The sequence below is a fragment of the Culex quinquefasciatus genome, chromosome 1 (assembly GCF_015732765.1).
Source record: "Culex quinquefasciatus strain JHB chromosome 1, VPISU_Cqui_1.0_pri_paternal, whole genome shotgun sequence".
Lineage (NCBI taxonomy): Eukaryota > Metazoa > Arthropoda > Insecta > Diptera > Culicidae > Culex > Culex quinquefasciatus.
In genome coordinates, this window is record NC_051861.1 from 17,905,219 (window position 1) to 17,925,119 (window position 19,901).

Here is a 19,901-nt window from a genome sequence, read left to right on the forward strand (position 1 = left end):
ATTCCGTGTGCCGACCTTGGTTCCACATAAAACAATTCGTTTCGTGAGCAAATATCGCCACGGTGGGTTTGATTGTCAAAAACTTCGTAAAAAATAGTTTAATGTGGTTTTCCCAAATTAAGAAATTACTTAACAAAAAATCAAACTTTTTAAGCAAATTGCTCGATTCAGAAGTTTCAATGTGATTTTATTAAGTTGATGCTTAACAATTCTATTAAAAATTTCGAAACACACCCTGCTTGCCTCCACGCATGACCAAGTCCGAAAAGCTCAAATTTCGTGTACTGCTGCTTCCCCCCTGCTCCAAAAGCAGCCCCAAAACTGTCAACGTGACAGCTGAGCGCATGACTGAGCAACTAGTTCTGCGGCACTACAACAACAAAGCCCTAAAAAAAAGCATCAACCAGCATTTTAATTATCATCGTGTTTTCGTTACTCTTGGCGTTACCTCTCTGCGCGCGGTTTCTGTTTCCTTGTTCCTTTGCTCTTTGCAATAACATACAAAAAAAACTAGCCTCCTCACACATGCGGGAAGCAAACAGGTTTATTTCGGCGAGCAGGCCACTTAATTGGAGATTGTTGTCAGGATAAAGATCAACGAGGCTCGTCCGCTGGCGGTTGATGATGGCTGTTGGTGTGAAAAGCGGAGATACACCTGGACGACAAGAACGTCAGAGCAAGGGTGGGAAAAGTGCTGTTAAGATACACTAATTTTGGGTCATTTGGGTCGGCTTTTAGGACACAAGGAGCGATAAGGGTGAACTTGTTAGCGTGGTTTAAGTGGTTATGAGGGCTCAATTAGGCTAATTTTGGACGGGGGAAGGCTGCTTCCTGTGCGTTTTGGCGATTAGAAGTTTGTTTTGGTGATATATAATGTTAATACATTATTTTTGGTTCATTTATCTGCTTTTTGAAAGTTAAGTATAACTATTCAAACTGCTTAAATCATTGAGTATGACTTCAAAGTCAAAAATATCACATATGTTTAACTTTTGGAAGCTATAAAACATTGTCAGTTCGTATAAAAACATACTTTTTAATGATTTACCTGTATTATAGAAAATTACAATTTTTTAACTGTATTTCAAATCTTACATAACTCTGTTTAGGTTTCTGAGTAGTTTTTTACATAATTTACAAATTTTCATCAGCATATAGTGTTTTAGAAACAATTATCATTCATTTATCTGCTTTTTAAAAGTTTAGTATAACTTTGCAAACTGCCAAAAGCAACGAATAGCAATCGAATTTGAACAAATTTTGAATCCAACCTATTGAATAACCCTAAAACCTCTCAAAACTCATCCAGTTCAAGGTTTAGCGCCCGACCGGAGGTTTAAAGTTCATTTCACGCCCCATCTGAGACTTAACCAACATCTGCCGGAGAGACCCAAAACTGTGCAAATTTCGTACCTTCTGCCACAACCAAAAAATCACAAAAAAACCGCCATTACCAACCACTGATTTATGTGCTCTAACCTATTCTTCGTCTTCTTTTTCTTCTTCCGTTCGCAGGTAAGAAAACTTGAAGGTTTCGTACAGCCCGTCGGCCAACGATCCGTCCGTGAGTAACCAACCGACCATCAACCGTTGAAGAAGGGCTTCTTCACGTGAAACACGTGCTGACAATGAGAATTATTCATGGGAACCGCGTGCGCGCCGCTTGGATTCGAAATCTTCTAGGAAGGAAGATCTCGCGCAACCTTGGCCCGCGACCCCTTTTCTGGCCGACCGGTCGTGGCATATTAAAATTAGGGTTTTCGGGCTCCACGTTGGTGGGAACTAGGAAGCTCGCGGCTTCCTTTGAAATTGGATCCTTAGCTTTGAGGGGGGGCTACTAAATAGAAAAGGGACTAATTGGTATGTGCGAGGATTCTGGGCTAAACGTTGACCAGAGATGGATTTCGGTCTAAATTTGGGCTCAGGTTCCCCTGGATTTTTAAGGGTTTCGAGTGACAGTTGACAGAGTTGACAGAACTTGATTGAGCTTAACAATCACTTCACTGGAACACTTACCTGATCTGCTTCAAAAAAACATGAACTCTTCTTCTTCGTGGCCTACTTGACCAACCCCAAAAACTGCCATCGATGCGCAAAACTAGTCTTTTTCGTCGCCCAGACCGGCTCATTTCCTCAATGGTCGACCTAATCGGGCCGAGCTCATCAAAAATCGATCCGTAATTAAAACTAGTCCAAAGCTGGTCTAGGCCTTCGCCGATTACGGCCCTGGCACGGCCATAGACTCCCAAAACGAAATCGAAAACGCCGTCCACCGTCCGAAATGATGACGAAAAAAAAGGTCACCGCAATAAATTATCGCGCTCGATCTTGTTTCCTAAGTCGACGCTGTCGCCAGTGACTCAAAGCTCGATCTTGTTCTCGATTCACACGCGACCCACCGAACAAAAGGCTTACGTTTTCGGAGAATCACGTTCTTCTTGGTCTTCTTGGCCGGCCGTCATCGTACAATTTTCGGCGACACAATTCTTGCATCACATATTGCCTAATTCAATTGTTTACTTCTGCTTCTTCTGCTTGAAGCAGTGAAGTCTTCCTTTGTCAACATTGTGCAGCTCAAAGGCCCCCCGAAAAAAAAACGAGAAGTCAGCCAGAGAGCTTCATTTTGTGTCAGCGTTATAATTGAATTATTATGCAAACCGTTCCTTGAATCACCTTCCTTCTCCTCCGGCCGACCCCCTCGGCGTCCCGACATAGATCAATGGATGTCGGTCGTGATGTCTATTGTTTTGTTGGTCGACCGGTCGACGAATTAATTGCGCCGACTGACATGAAAATTGAGCGCGTCCCGTACGCGTGACTTTTTGCCAAATGGGGCGAAACGTGCCGTGGGGGTCAAAATGATGCGTTTTGTTTGATCATTATGTCAAAAATGGTTAAATTTATGTAAAAATGCTTTGAAAAGGTTGAGAAAAGGTAAGGAACGAAAAATATAAAGTTTGCTATACGCATAACATACATTAAATAAGGTTTTAAAAGTTTAGTATAACTTTTCAAACTTCTAAAAAGTATTAATTTTGGATTCTAATGTGCAAATTTTAAGCTCAGCCATCACTTAAGCAGCATTTTAGCTGTAACAAGTGTTAAAACACATTGAACTAGGTGTGAAATTAGCATCTCTGTGTGAAACTTTTAGCAGCCTACCTAAGTTCACTGTGTTAAGGTCACCTTAGCTCAAACATCTGCCAATTCAAAATACTTCTCAACCCGCTTTCAAACTGTGTTTTCATTCCTTCAAACTCAAAATTCCAACCCGTCAAAAGTGTGGCTTATATCACAACTAGCGGACGGTTATCAAAGTCCATCCATCAGGTCTGCCCCTCGCCGAAAAAAAAGTACTTAATTCAGCAAGATCACACACCAAGTAAACAAACGCGCGAGTTCTTTTCGAGCAGAACAATCGAACTCATTCTTAGCGCGAGCACGAGTCGTGTTTCTAATCTAAATATTCTACGCTCAAGTTCTGGCACGGACTTGGATTTATCAGCTCGGAAATTTGATGGGGGAGCAGCGGGAGTTATGTTTGTTTACGAAAACGTCGCGCCGCGGACGTGTTTGAAGAATCGATCACGCGCCGCTTCGTAACTGGTGGGTCTGTTCCGGTCCCCCAACATACGACTCGAGCAGTGTGTGTGTGACGAATGCTTTAAAAATGTCAAAAAAAGCCACGCAATTTGTTTGATAATTTATCGACCGAACCGAATTCTAAACTCATTTAGACCACTTCAAATTGAGCCGATTAGATCATTTAAAAAATTGAATAATTAGCTTTTTTCCTGATCCATCCTCTTCCCAGTACGTGACAATGTCTCAAATCTCGATCTACAAAGTTGTGCGCCGAGGGAGTCGTGATTTGGCCACGCTCGTGCAATGTTATGATCTGGCCCGGCAATGTTTGCGGAAGTCAGTCCGAGCGGCCAAAATTGCGGCGTGCCGGAATGTGATTTTTACGACCACGTGACCACGTGTGCAAAAGCAGTTAAAAACGGTTGGTTTTTAATTGCTTTTGTCACGGTGTCACTGGAACGAAGTGACAGAGCTGTGCGCATTTGAAAACGACCAACAGATGGAGCTAGCCTTCTGTGTCGTTTACAAAAGGTGGCAGGGTTGACAGAATTGACAGAGTTGACAGATGTGTACTTACCAATGCTAAACTCGAACACTTCGGCTAAGAAGTACTTACCAGATACAGCTTCAATTCAACTTGTGTTAGTCGAATTTGGTACCTAGATACTGAAGTCCGCAATGGAGAAGTCCTTTATGTTTAAGTTGAAGTCCGTAATTAAGATGTCTGCAACTCAGAAAAGTTGATCCGACCAACTAGCTGGATTCTGAGGTCCGTAACCGAAACGTCCTTCCCTTGAATTATGCTAAGATTTTATTCAAAACACAGAGATAAACTTGATTTGCAGCATCCAGGAAGTGGCAACCCATATCTCGCCACAGACTCCTTGGTCCAAAAGCAGGTAGCTGATCGCTCAACCTTCTTTCAACGATCACCATAGTCGATCCACCGCAGCAGCAGTCAACAAGCCATAACCATTAAAATTTATTGCACTGAAAAAATATCTACCACACACACACACATATTGTGGAGGCTCCTTGAGACTGTATCGTAAACCTACATTTCTCGTTTCTTGTGTCATTTGTGACGGAGTGTCATAATTGTCCACCTCGTGTAGGCCTACAACGCGTCAACCACGGTGGACCTCGATTTGTATTAGATATTAACGTCTCAATTGTCTTGGGTGCTCGGCCCCCAGCCCCGGGAGGCAGGTCGTAACAATGTTCCGCCGCGGTCATAAATTAGAAACTAAGCCAGGTTGTGGTGGCTCAAATGGTTTGAACCCTTGACACTGACGTTGATCGATTGTGGTGCGATTCGGGGTAGCGAATTAAGGTGGTCATGTATATCCTTCGCGGTTGAACTTTGCCGTGGTGGTTACAACTTGATATAATGGCAATTGTTTTCAAAGACTGCTCGAGACACGCGTTGACTTAAGTGGCACTTGTAAAGTCATCACCTACACCAGAGAGCAAGACGTTCGTCTTGCGGGGAGGAGAGAAAAAGAAGCTAGATCACCGCAGACCACCGAGAGACGTACCATAAAGTGTAATAAAGCGGCCATTAGCACAACCATATAGCAGGTTCCAAGTATCATTCGTTTTCGGAGGGGAAAAAGCTCTACTGCAACAGCCACTCACAGAAAAAAAGCTCCCTTTTTAGCCAGACACCGGGAAATCCGGGCGAACAAGGAAAAGCGCAAACTTTTGGCTGGCACAATCTTTGCCATAGAAAGCGTGTGCTTGTTATGTACCAGGGACCATTAATCATTTGATTTTTCGCAATAAATTCAACCATTTTCAAGTTTTTGCTTCGCTGAGCATAGTCTAGGGGGTGGCCGATCCACAGGAATTGCGCTGAAACTTATTACAGAACCATATTACGCGGTCGGTTCTGGATGTGTGTCTGCGGTTTTTTGGCCGGAATGAGGCAGCGCGAACATTAATAACCGAGGTGAATGGCTGCGGCCTTGCCGGGGTCAATGAAAGCCGGTAGTAATTGCGAAATGACAACTTCTAGTCAAAGCCGGCTCTTTTTCTGGGCGGATTTATTAACTTGTTTGCGCGGTTTCGTGAAAAGACTCCGAGTCTATTGGTTCTGACGATTAATGGCTCTGTTTTTATCTAACTCTACCTTGTTACAGTACAACCATACAAATTTGTCTAAGTTATTGGTGCTTGAACAAGTATTGAGGCAATTTTACTGTCAAAAAGCCGGTTAGAACATTCGTTTGCCGGAATTGTGTTTACCGGCTAATTCAGGCAAAAAAAACTTCAAAACAATTCAACCTAATCTCACTTGAATAGTCCTAAATTACAGACAGAGTTGACAGAATTGACAGAATTGTACAGTACTTACCGGTTGTAACAGCAAACACTTACCTTAACCACCAAACGCTTCAATCAAATGCTACTTGCTTCAGTTTATACTAGAAGTTTAAGTCCGTAATCGAGACGTCTTTCACATAAGTCAAGCAAAACAATCCCTCTCCCACTAATTGAAGTAAATTCTTGATGGAAGACAAAACGCCAAACTCCTACGGCTTACTACGATCTTAGCTTCTGCCAACCGACATCCGCGCTGATTAGTGCCTATTAAGCTTAATTCGATAATCGCTACCTGGCACAGCTACCGGCGGCGACTTCTTCTACCAGCAAAACCTCAATCACTAATCAATAATTGCCCTAAATTGGCACCACACTCTCCGTTCCGCGCAAATTTCCCACTTTTAAGATGTGTGCCGCGAGCGACGACTCAACAAACCGGTTCATGATCAATCCTCATCACTCTTTGGTCGGCTTCGCCGACTTGCGTCGTAATTACCGCGCGCGCGTCAAGGTCAACTCTCTCTATCTCTTTCCCCGCCACGAACTCGCCTCCCACGCACACTTTGATAAAGCGCGTTTGTTTTCATCTGACGATTGGACCCGATTTGGGGCTTGGTCGCCACTCTGGCGTCTAAAAATGGTCCACGATTTGCATCGCCGACCTGTCAGCATGGCCTACTGTGGCTACCGCGTAACACTGATCTGATTCACTTCTCGTTGTCATCGTCGATGACGCGACGCGTTACTTAATCGCGCTCACCAGAGGAGCAGGCCCGGTGACATTTGCGATCGCGGTAGGTGGCGCGGCATGGCCAACTTGGACGAGAAGCAGATCACGACGGTCAACCCGAAAAAGAAAACAACCAACAGCGGAATGTTAATGCAAAAAGGCACTTTAAGAACCGTGGTAGTTAACGCACAGCAATCGCAACACAACAAAAACATCGAGAGAAAAGAGGAAGTCGAGGGGCAAGAAAAGTGAAAACAACAAAAAGCAGGGCGAATGTGGTGTAATCACACACACGCGCGCGCGCGAAACCACCGACCAACCGGCTCGGCGAACAAGTCGACAAAGAAGAAGTCGGAAGGCGAACCACGGAGGAGGAGGGAAACAAGAAATCGCCAAAGTCGTCAATGTCAAGGTTAAATGTTTGTTGTGTTGTGTTTTTTTTTTTCGTTGCCTCTCCTTCTTCTTCTTGGTGTTCGACGCAGCAAACCACTTGCGCGCCGACACCAACACCAATAGAAGGCCGGCCGACTTAAGCGCAGCGAAGGTGTGTGTTGGTGGAATGAAGTTTTTTTAGGAGGAAAACAAGCAAAAAAAAAAGAGCTGGTAATGAAAACGATTAGATAATATTTCTTGTGGCACTCTGCGCGAGAGAGGCCGGTTCGTCGAATCTTCCGCAAAACGTTGTTTGTTTCTCACCACACACACTCACACTAGCACGCCGCGAGTCGACGTATTCAAATTTGGCGTTCTGGCGTGACTTAAGTCGGTGTTGCCGGCGTGTGTTTACCTCGGCGATGTTGTTGGCGTTGTTGCCTTTTATTGAATAATATTTATTTTTGGGGCTTAATTTGGAACGATGGCACGAGCGCTTCGAGTGTACTTACTCATCTGGACGGTGCTGCTGAATTTGGCTAGATTGGCGAGGGTGGAATTTTGACATGACAGCAAATTTTTGGAGCTGGAATTCGGTGGAATCTTGACAGATATAATTGCTGCATTTTGACGTGATGAGTCTAGGTTGAGTCTGGCTAATTTTAGGTTAGTTCACTTGATACATGGCGTTAAAACAGCATCACTATGCAAAGCTTCTCTATTACGGACTTCAGAATCGAGGTACGTCTACCAGTTACGTAGTGGGTTGCTTCTAGACAGGTAAATACAAGTGTTCCAGGGTTCCGGAAAAAATATTGGTTAGTATTTCTGTCAAATCTGTCAATTGTCAAAATGTCATACGTTTAGGGGTTTAGGGTCAGTCGTATCTGTTTCGATCGAACTGTGAAATGCAGGTCGATTTACAACATGATAAGGTTTTGTAGATTCAAAAAGTAGGTAGAGTTGAGTGAGCGATTTTCAGACATTTCTCCAACCAACCATGACTAACCTCTTCAACTTGTTTACGTTTAGCTCCAACCGGTTATTTTCTTTCGATTCTGACGAATGGTAGGGGGGAAAAATTGCCACCGTTGACAACATAGATGAGCTTTTTTATGGACACAGACTTCGATTTCCCCCACGTTCGGTACCAGGGACCAGGGTGTGAAAAGTCAAATTTATCGAATTGGAAATGGTTGTTCTTTTTTTCTCGATTCGCTTCCCTACCGTATCTAAACAGACTCAGGGTTGTGTAAACAAGTGACTGTCGTGCCCTGATTGACGTTCTTTCGAAGAAAGAACGACGATCTTTTTTGCTGCCAATCGGTTTTTGGCGAAAATCATTTATACGAGCTTTTCTGGAGGGTTTCCAGGCGAGCTTTGTCTTCCTGGAACTCAACTCAGCGCAAAGCGCTGCAGAATTCAATCCCACCAAGAACACTTTAAGCCCAGGCTTCTTTCCGGCTAACCTCACTCGCGTCAGTTCAAGTGATGTATTGCCGCGAGAAATGAAATAAACACCGGCCTCTAATCCTCGGACAAATGCTAATACGAACTCCTCGGCGTCGTCTAATGGGGTGTAAATCGAATGACACCCGGCGAAGTTGCGCGCCGGTAAGACCTCCGAGAAATGCCAAGGTGGAGGAGTTCGTGACAGACGTCCGTCGGAAAGGGCATTAAAACGTCGTCGTGACCTAGGTCGCGGAAAAGCCAACTGCCAACTTCTAGGTGAAAGCTAACAATCGATTGTCACGCGTAGAACGCGGGGTTTGAGGTGTCGACGGAGTAATTGGAGAATAATTGGCGGGGTAGCTGCAGTGGGCTAGGTCAAGAAGTGGTCGCCAAGTGGGCAGTCGTCGGCGATGTAGGAAGTGGTAGAAAGACGTATTCTAGGGGAAAAATGAGATATTAATCTCATGGTGACAGATGTAGAACAAGGTGACTGATATTGACAGTTGACAGGGGTACTTACTCAGAACTGTAACATTTGTACTTACTTTGTTTTTGAGCAATTTGACTCAAAGGCCAAGAGGTACTCGACTTTGAAGTCCGCAATTTAGATGAATATCTTCAAAAATGTGCTAGTCATACAGTTGTTAGTTTAAATTTTATGTCCGTAATCGAAGTGATCATGCCACATTCCAAAGACTAACCTAGCGCTAAAATCAACATTCTTAAAACTAATAACCCCTAATCACCACCATTCCGCGTCCAACCTGCCCAAATTTATTACCGCCGCTCCGCTGAAGAATCGTGTCAACCTTGCTGGAAGCTCGCATAATTCATCCGCAGAACAACTTCCAGCCGTCGACGTCGTCGAATGCTGTTGATTTGGCCAATAAATTACACCGGTCTCTCTTCAGGCAGAGGTGGATTTCCGCCACTCTAATGACGATTACTGGCGGCGGCATGTGTGCCATTTGTGTCATGGCCGCATGATTCCGGCGGCGGCGTCTTGGGACACCCTGTTCAAGGTCACTTAGGTGGTTGATTGAAAAACTTGGTCGACGTTCCCGGGGAGGTGTGGGAGTCGGGGAAGAATCAGGAATTCAACGCACAAATTCCCGCGGACTTGCGGTTGATCGTGACTGTCGGAGTGATTTTGGGACGGTGTACAACAATAGTGGGGGTTTGAGAGTCGTGAGTTGTGAAGTGTGGTGGACGTGAGTGGAATTCAGGGAAGGAAGCATGAGTTGCGTTTGTTTTAGGGTGTTTGATAAGATCTGACTCGTAAATCGTAGGTTCACTGGTGAAGTGACATCATGGTGTGAGATCGGAGCTTTGGAGGGTGCCGCACTTTATGGGCAGGTGATGAAATCTACACTGTTTGCGTGTCGTTAGAAGATTGCTTCATTTGTGAACAAGGAATGATTTTGTTTCATGTTTAGGACGTCTGTCTAAACAGTCTATACTTGTTTTAAACCGATAAAGTTCTATCCAGCTTGTTTACCAACCGCAAACCTTATCGCACCAAGTTGTTATTGTCCGCTATCGCGAGTGCAGAAATATTTGCCCCTTTGGGACACACCCCTGACACTCGGCGGTTACTCAACAAATCGACCGACCAAAACAAACACTTCGCCGGCCCAGGTGCTAATCGTACCGGATGCCGATGAATAATCGATACCGTCGAGCGATCGATCGTGATCGCATAAATCAACAACAAACCTAACCTCCATTTCTTTTCTCTTCTCTCCAACCAGGGCGACATCTGGCGCCAACGGAATCTTTTCCCGCCGACTGGACTTTTCCTCGTTCAACATGCTGCCCCGGCAACGAGTAAACTCCTATTCAATCAAGGTAAGCCATGGCGAAGATCTAGTTTACGGAATTTCTAGGACTGCTGCGATCGGCAGTTTGTCGCGAGTCCCGCGCGGTCATATTTCGCCGTCGCCTACTGACATACAGCGCGACTTTGACGGGGGTCAAATTTCGCCGCGTCGGCAAGCCGTCAGAACGAATTTTGTTGCAAGGCTTCGACTTAGTAGGACTTCGATTGGTCTACACCAGGAAGATTAAGAATATTGTGCAATCACGGGGCGAAAAGTTTACGCGACCCATCTCACGTGGGTGAACGTAAACAGAACTACTTTTACTACACCACGTTCTCGTTGTAACTCCCGCGCCGTAATATGCATCGCGAATGGAGAATGAAGCGAGTGGTGGCGCGGCGAGACGCACATAGTTTAGAAACCCTGACCAGCCCCAACGGCGCAACTATTTGCCTAGACCAGTTTGCCGCGTCGCGTAATAGTCGTCTAGTGTACTAGAGGCGTCGAGTAGTATAGTAGTAATAGTACTCAATCAGAGCTAATAATAGCCCCTGAAGCGGGGAAGCAAACGACGGGGGGTCCTACAGTGCTGATCAGCTTAGAATTACAGTTCAAATTTGGTTTGGTTTGACCAAAATCCTCTCTCAAATTTGAACTGTAATTTAAATTTAAATTGACAGATTGACAGAACTCAGCGGCGCAGCAACGTTTCATTATTTTACCTTAAATATACTGTACTTACCCAAACCTTAAGAATAACCGTAACGAATAAATCGTAACACCATCTTCGCTTAATAATCTAGATTGTACTTACCCAACATTTAACCTCGTTAGAAATTGCCTCACTAGGAGGCCCTTCAAGTTTGAAGTCCGTAACTGAGATGAGCATCTAAGATTTATATAAAACTCTGACTTCTGCACAAGATTTATTTGTTCTTAATTTTTTCAATGTTTCCTGATGAAATTCCATCGACTCCGACACTTTTGACTCTAGTCCGACATTACTCCGACACAACTCCGACAACCGTTTTAAAGCGCAAATCGGAGCTCAACAAAGCATTTTCAAGATTTTCCCATCCGATTGCTCCCCGATGCACGCCCGGGCGCTCACAATTAGTGAGGCAGGTCTCGACGATGCTCGTTGGTGCCGCAACAATGTAGTGCGCCTACTGCGCACTTCTAAAACTAGTTAGAACCGCCGCGCCAAGTCATAACCACTTGATGATGTGATGCAGTTTAGACGCCCTCTCTCGTAGCAAGCTAATAATAGTGGGATTCCGCACTTCGGAAAGACTGAGTTATTGATAGGTTTTGCGACGATTAGTGGGTTTGGAACGTGAGCGATCAGCAGCTGTGGCGCTTTCACCGCTTGACAGCTGACAAATGGTGCACTCGCATGCAACGTCTCTTTTCGGGACAATTAATTGGTCTCCACAGATTTGGCACCGGGCGGTTCGTGATGGGGAGCAGTTTGTCCCCTTTTGGGAGGTTGATTCCGCTTGCAACTCCGACAACTTCCTTAAAGACTCTCGCACCTTTAACATGTTCCAGCCAAACTTTCCGTCAGGGGCAATGTCACTTTCCCTGTGTCTGGCATCGTGTGTTTTGGTGCATTCTGACGTGGTGGACGCCCCCTGTCGGGGAAAGTTTTTCCTTTTCCGAAATTTCGGTCTCCAACCGAGAGAACAAAAAAAGCAAACGTCCTCACACAGTGATTTATTAGTGTTTGATATCGAGTTTTCCCTCGCTGCAGGAATCCCGACTGAAGAATGGTTTTTCCTGAAAGGAGCACCCACCAACAGAAAAAAAAACTTCTACCGCAGTGATAAAACTTTCGACCATTGTGTTTGGAATGAAGTCCTTTAAAATCGATAAGCAATCAATTTATGGGCGAAGAAGCTTGCGGCAAAATCGATTCGGACTGTCTGCCAAGGGACGCAATTAAACTTAAACTCCCAGGATTCTCTCGCGCACACACACACACGTGGTCTAAGGTCACCATCGACCGGTCACGATTCACGGCTCTGGCGGAGACTGTCCCAAATTGAATCGTAAAAACGAGTTAAGACTGACCGGAGAGTTGCCCAGCTCAATTTCCAATTAAATCATAAAAATTCAATTACATCCTCATAAAAGCCAAAAAGGACCTCTCCCCTTTCGGAACTCGTTTAAGCGATCGTTTTTCTTCCTGAAACATACGGTCCTGGAATTGATCTCGCTAAATTTATTTATTGATCTCGTTTATCATAAATTTCGGGGAAGCTTTCGCGCCAAAAAATAGCAGAGAAGAGTAACAACCCTTTTTTGGGGGGCTGGGAAGAAAGTGGGAAAAATACATAATTCATCATTCCTTGTGCTTTTTTCCTCTTTCTCTCTGAGTGCATGAATAAAACCACAAGAAACTATACTACCAACAGTTAATATAAAAACGAAAACATGTCAAAGTGTCACACCGACCAACCTACGCAGAAGAGGAGCTTTTCAATTTTGGGAACCGGTTATCTGCCTTCCGTGACCCTTTCGGACCCATTTATATAAAAATGCTGTTGTCATTTTCTGAAATCATTCATTTCACAATTCATAAATTTTTTGAAACTTTATTTAAATTTACAATGATTCAACAACTTGAAATTGACGTTTCAAGCATCACACCCCAAAAGGGCATAATCGAGAGCTGATCTCTGGATCGGTTACATCTCGCACCTCTGTCTGGGCAGACACCTTCCTTCTTGGGGAGTAGTGATGGGAGGAGTAACCTCCTTCCCCTTAAAAAAGGTATCTCGTGATGGATCCTTTCGTCGCCGCCCGGCGACACTGATTGAGTCGGGCACAAGAACGACGACGAAAGCGGGCAACATTTGCCGCAACTCCCTTCCGGAAAGGTGGTGTGGCGAGGCACACGCGTGACAAGGTGGTGAACTCTGGGGAGTTTAAACTTTTGACAGTGACAGTTGACAGAATTGAATTTGAACAGGAGCTCTGTGAATTCCTGCGGGGTTGGCAGCACTGCCGTTGGCCTCCAGTGTTGTCAGCAACGTTGATTTTTATGTACTTACCTTAACCTTAAGAAATATAAGGTACTTACCTTGAAAATATTCAGTACTCACTGTGCTTGTATTGAGGTCTTTGAAGTTGAAGTCCGTAATAGAAAGGTCGCCTCAGCAAATTTTAAAAAAGGACGTTTTCCCGAAACATTAGTGGTTTTCAACCCGCAAAAATGTCATTCCCGCTGACACACGCTACCGCTCGTTAAACCTTCGCAGTCTGGCGACCCTAATAAAGACAATAATGAGTCTAATTAATGCTAATTTTACGGATGAACAGTATCGTCTTCCACGGTTAGCATTTTTTTCTCCCGGCGCCACAGCTTTTCCAAAGTATCTAAACGACCCATTCCGTCAGGGCAAACGGCTTTCTCACGAAGGTTGGTGTCCTCTTTCGAAAAAAAAGGATTCTTACTCCGGGTAAAAATCCACTTCAGATGGCACTATAAAGTTGTTCAACGCGGTTCAATTTGCGGCAATTCATTTCGCTGGCGCGCCTTCAAAATCTACTTTACGGGCACTTTGACGCTGCAGCAAATCCAGTGCTGCCAGACTGAGGATCTTCCTCGCGCCCACACCCGTGGGATCGATTGCGAAAGATAAACATCACACTTCTGGAGTGTGCAGTCTTCTTCGTTGACTTTGTCGACCCCGGGTAGGATTTAATTTCATTTTAATAAAATCACGTACGAAGGATTTCGCCCGGTGACACGTACGCCAGATTCGCGAAGATGGGCGATGTTGTCGGTTTCGCTTCGGAGTGATACAAATTTCTTAAAAATTGTTTTCTTTAGGAGAAAAAAAAACCCCTCGAACCCGAAACCGGGTCCGACCGGGAGTCGGTAACTTTATCGATGTATTAATATTCAATGAATATCAATGTCAAACACTTTCAAAGTCGAGACTCGACCCCCGTGCGAACTTTTTCCCCAGCTCTTCCGTCACGTTTTTGACATCTCTCAGACGGCGGCGGCGGCTGTCGGACTGAATCAGCTCCACAAAAAAAATGTCGGAAACAGTTTCAGTTCAGCGACCTTTTCTCGATTCGGTTCACCGAAGGAATGTGCGTCGTCAACGACGTCGTCGTAGAACAAAGCTCAGGTGTCTACCCTTCGTCGCCAATTCCGGTTCGATCTGTTAAACAAACCGAAATTAAATTGATTGCTTGGCTTCACTGTCTCGTCCCGCTCTTCTCGACCGGCAAGGACGTCGAAAGAAACTTTCAATCGGAAGAGCACTTTCCTGGTGACTCTCGATTCCGGCAAGTCTGCGACCGGTTGACTGTCATTATCATTATTCATCCCGTCAGGACGCTCGACTTGGCGGCTTGTCTTGGCTCTGCTAACGAAATCAAAACATAACCTAAAACCACACGACCGAGATGCTGAGTGCAGTGTCTTATGATAATGGCGGAGGTCATCGCTTTATCGACACTCTTAGTTTTGACTTCGATGGTGACGATGTTGTGTCAACATTGCGGTTGATAATTGATTGGTTTACGGGGGGAGTTTATGGTTGAAGGTTCGTGACCACTGTCACTATCACTTGTATCCACTCAAACTTTTAATAGATCACAGAGGCACTTTGACAGATTATGATTTTTTGACTGATTTTAACAAGGTTGTTTCGAACCTTTCGAACACTGAAAACTCCCTTATCAACGGACTCACTTGAACTTACTCTGAAAGGGTTTTATCTAATACTGCCGGAACACTAATACAAATTGTACTTACCTTACATAAATTAGGATCAATCTAGTAATATGATAAACTTGAGGTCTTAAATTTTGAAGTCCGTAACTGAGGTTTTGTTTCTTGAATTAATTTTGTTTAGTAGTGTGATTCATAATTTCGTCAAATTTGTCCTCTGAGGTTATTTAAGACAATCTAACACTTTTTTCACCAACTCCGACAACAGTCCGACAAATCCGACGCAACTCCGACAAATTCTTAAATTGGCCTTTGAAGAAGTTTACTCTTTTCCATACATTTTTCAGTCAATCGAACTTTGAAAGGTCATTTCCCTGCAGTCATTCCGCAACAACAACAAAAAATAGAAAACCTTTTTCCCATTAACAGCTGATCCTCCCTGCGCGTCTCAAGAGTCCCGTCCCGGGCCGCGTTACGATAACGATGCTAATGCCAGAATAAACACTGACAAAAGCTTCCCAACCCCCCACTTCCGTCCTCACCCTCAATCGCCTCTCACTTGCCAACTTGCCGGAAAGGCAGTGACTCACAGCAAAACAAATGCCCCTCGTCCTGTGGTGCCAAGTTGCGCGTTTATCTCGGCGGCGAGCTTTTTTTTTATCACTTGCGAGGCCCAAGAATTTCCTCGGGGTTTGTTTGCCCAGTTGATTGCAGACATTTAGGCGGCCCAAAGTTTGTCGGGGATTTTTTTTTTGCTTGTACCCAAGAAAGGTGCAAGGACCCTCTCTCCAAAGTGATAAAGCAAACATATGGCCCCCCACAATGTCATTGTCATGGTGGCGAGACACCCCCCCCCCCCTTACCGGCTCTTAGTTTGTCAGAAGGTTGTCAAAAAAAGGGGGGGAAGAATTATTAAAATGTAATAAATTTTTTGATAGCTTTATTATTGTACACACCAGAAAATATTGGCTGTGACGGAAGGGTGGCGGCAGGACACCAAAAATCAACAAACGGCGAGACAGCTGACGGCGAGGTTATTGTCACTTGGGTCGGTCGGATGTCAGCTGAGTGATGACGATAATTGGCCCTTGGTCGTAAAAATCGAACAATCTCGCTGGGCGCGTCACGGCATCGATTTCTTGCAGGATACTTCACCGAGAGAAAGACGTTTAGCGTTTTTGCATGGAAATCAAAGCTTGGATTTTAAGTGCGAACTTTGTTTTAAAGTCACTTGTAGAGATGATCTTATCATCACACCTTTTTTGTAGCTTACCGGTGGAAATGCTCTTATCGATTTTAATGGCTTGCTTTGTTTACACTCAATCGATAGAGATGCTCTTAGTCCATAATTTCTTTACACCAATTTTGGAAGTCAATCGGTGGAAATGCGCTTAATTGTTTTAAAAACAAATTTTGTAATAAATCCACCGGAAGAGATACTCTTAGTCTACAATATCATCAAACCTATTTCGGAGCCTATCGCTGGAGATGCTCTTAATGTCAGATGTGTTATCTATTGGTATGCAGTGGAGATGCCCTGAACATCACATTTAGAATACTGCGGTGGAGATAGTATCAAATTGAGCAGCTGATACTAATCCGTGCAACCTGACAGTTTGACAGATCGATTCGCCGACCTTGGGCTGATATTTGCCACTGCAAAAAGTTGGCATTCCTCAGCCAAGTTATGCTCCTGGACAAAAAAGCTCGTCTCGACTTGTGCGCGCAACGTGCTGGAACATAATTTCCCCGCAAAGCCAAGCCCTGCGAGTGAAAAATGGCGCCTAATTAACATCGTATTAAGTGCGGGCTCGGAAAGTCCTCCTCCCTGACAGTGGGGGGACAGTGGGGGGACAGTGGGGGGACAGAGGGGGACGACTCGCTTAAGGCGCGTAGCCTCAGATATCACGTGTGATAAATTACCTCATATTTTAACCGGTGCCTTTCACCTTAACAACAGATTTGAGGGTGGAGGAGAGGGATCGCCAGCGCAAAAAGTTCTGTCAGACAAATCGACAATGCTTGCGATTGGAGGCTCCAGAGGAGATCTGTGCCGCGGAGCGGTAATCCGATTGAGATTAAGTGGGCCCAAAACTGTGATTGCTTTGTTAGTTGCCTGCGGGATGATAAATCCTGGCGGTTTCAAGTTTGGCAAAAGTTTTGGTAATTGTCTACCGTAAACTGGGGTCAATCGGGACACATGGGGCGAATTGGGACAGCAGTTTTAACCATGTTGGAGAGCAATATTTTGATTTTTCTGGTTGGTTTCGGTTAGAACAGACTCAGGCCAACAAAATGTGTGCATCCATTTCCAAATTTAAAAGCTTTAAGTGCTCTAAAAACTGCTGTGCCTATTCAGACTGTAGTCCCGATTCACCCCAGATTACGGTACATGAAATATTTCGTCCAACTTAATCGCTGTGGCGTTTCTTTGTCCCAAAATTACATCATTCTCACCTGCGAATCAATCACCTGCACGGTACCAATTAAGATGTCAGTCGCCACCGCGGCGTGACCGCCGCCACTTCCGGTCTCGGCCAGAGTGACGAATTACAACCCACCACTCCGCATGTGTCTGGGACGCCCATGTCCATGCTCGATGCGATCTAAAACCCATCATTTGCATAAAAAGCAAACTTATCTTGCAAACATGGCGGCGCCGGTTTTGGCCTTTGTGTTCCAGGCGGGCTGGAGTTGCCTGGAGATAAAGAGTTGACAGGTCACACCCGAAAGCGATTATCGTTTGGACGGCTCGGTGACCGGACTCTGCTGTGGTTAATGGATAAAAGTTTCTAATGGTTGTAAATTCTCCGACACGAGCACTTCTTTGTCAGTGATGGAAAATTTACTCCAAACAGAGTAGCGGCAAACGGTTCAAGCTCACCGTATGACAGTTTAGCAAATTGACAGATTCACTCGTACTTACCCTGCCGAAGAATCAGGAGGTCTCAACCATTTGTGTACAGTTGATATATCGATGTTGAAGTCCGTGTAAGGGAACCCATTCTTCAGTACTTGATATTAAGTTTTCTGTTTACCTAAGTTTACAGAATTAATTATTTGTTTAAGTTGAGTTCTTTTAATAGAATCGTACTTGAGAGCTCAATTTCACCAAAACTCCTAACCGTAGGCAACCTTCCAAACTCTACCATGACTGACAGCATCGCTCAACCCTGTCTCTGGTGGCGCCACACTTGTGTCAAAGTGGAACTCTGCCGTCATCGTCGTCAGCAGCAGCCTCGTCTTTATTAAGTTGTACTACAAGCTCTGAGGGATGCCATTACGTAAGCTTTATTACGCCTGTGATGGCGTCGTTCCAGACCACAAGTCATAACCTATGACAAGACGTTTCTTCCTCTTTTTCTTCCTAGCCCCAGCTGGGATTCTTCGAAGCTTTCAAAGTCATTGTTCCACCCGGGTGAGGAAAAAACAAACAGACCTCCTTCCACGGTCCCCGTTGGGTGTTTTCTTGGAAGGCACCCTTCGATCTTCCCCTGGGGGGGTTTGACGGATGAATAGAGTGGACATAAATAACCGATTGTACTCCGGGATCCCTTCGCAGTGAAAGCTCCGAACCCTGTATGTGTGTGATCAATTTAGATAGAGACGACGGTCGGGGTTCGGGAAGTGCGATAAAGGTCAGTTCACCAACAGCTCACTTCTAGACCATTTAACCCGGAGACCGGTTCCGGTCAACTCCCCGCACGCACACACATGGTTACTTTGAAGTGCCGAACAAAACACACACACGTTCTCGCTCAAAGTCGATCCCTTTTCACACTTTTCCAATATCTCGCACACAAAGGATTCCTCAAAAGAGTAGAAAGGGGGGGGGGGACCCAACTTTTCCTAGCTCACAGCACGAGGACGAGGATGGTAATAAATTTTCACATTTCGCACCTGCTGCTGCCGCTCCTCTGGCGTCTGGCCGGAGTCTGGAGAGAGGAACCCATTAAAAGAATGAAATAACAACCCCAAATGGTTCCTGCAGGCTTTGTGGGATTTGGAAATGGGAAAGGGGGGGGGAGGTCCTAGACAGAGACGGTCGTTAACCTTGGAACGCCTACAAGGAAATCAATTCGCAGAGACCTTGGTTGAGGTTTTGTTGATTTTGCCTACATTTGGGCGCTTTAATGGGAGGTTTCTATTACGGACTTCAACATTAAAGTGCCCGAGTTCAACAGGCGTGAAACGTTGAAGTGTTTGTGAAAGTGAGTGTGTTCCAGAGATGCTGAGAGGGGTAAGTCCAACTGTCAAGCTGTCAATCTGTCAAAATGCCAAAAATGCTGAATCAAATTTTTGATTGTGTAAAACTTTGTTTTACACGTCATAAAATTTGATGCAGCACAGAACCAACAGCATAGGCGTCTACGAAGTGCACGGTTCTGTGCTCAGCATTTATTTCCGACAAACGGCGTAAGCGCCAGCTTACCGCTCATCCCTTTTTCCACGAAAAAAAAAGAAACTCCGATTTTCCGCTACTCATTCATCCGTCAAAATCGTCCACACTGCAGCGAATAAAAACTGCCGGGGCGTCGGTACTCGTAAAAATTGAATGAGTTTCGGATTCGGAATGCGCTTCCAGACAAAAAGACCGACGCCAGCGATGACAGCTGTCATGTATCGTCTGGCGCGCTCCACTGCTCAAACAGTGCGATGGGGGTTGGTGGGGACGAAATTCAATTTCCTATCCCATGCCACACCACTATCGAATGGTTCTAGTTTTCGGACGGGGTGCTGGAAATAATTCAATTATATTTTTTTGTTTTTGCTTCGGCGACTGATTGGATTATGACCGGGGCGTGAAAGCCAGATTCACCAGAATGGGATTAATTATTCTAGGCAAACATCGATCGATTTGTTATCATTCAATTAAAATTTGGCGCGAATAATACCCACAATTCTGCTTAAATCCACTCGTAAC

The 19,901-nt window shown here is 44.9% G+C and overlaps 1 protein-coding gene across 1 annotated transcript in view; it reads left to right on the top strand.

Annotated features, from left to right (window-relative positions):
• The window catches only part of LOC6035429 (headcase protein), a 115,438-nt gene that overhangs the window by 15,402 nt on the left and 80,135 nt on the right, over positions 1-19,901 (top strand). Inside the window, exon 2 of the mRNA XM_038248141.1 lies at positions 10,216-10,312. Coding sequence (XP_038104069.1) covers positions 10,216-10,312 — 97 coding nt within the window. The remainder of the gene's footprint in view (positions 1-10,215; positions 10,313-19,901) is intronic.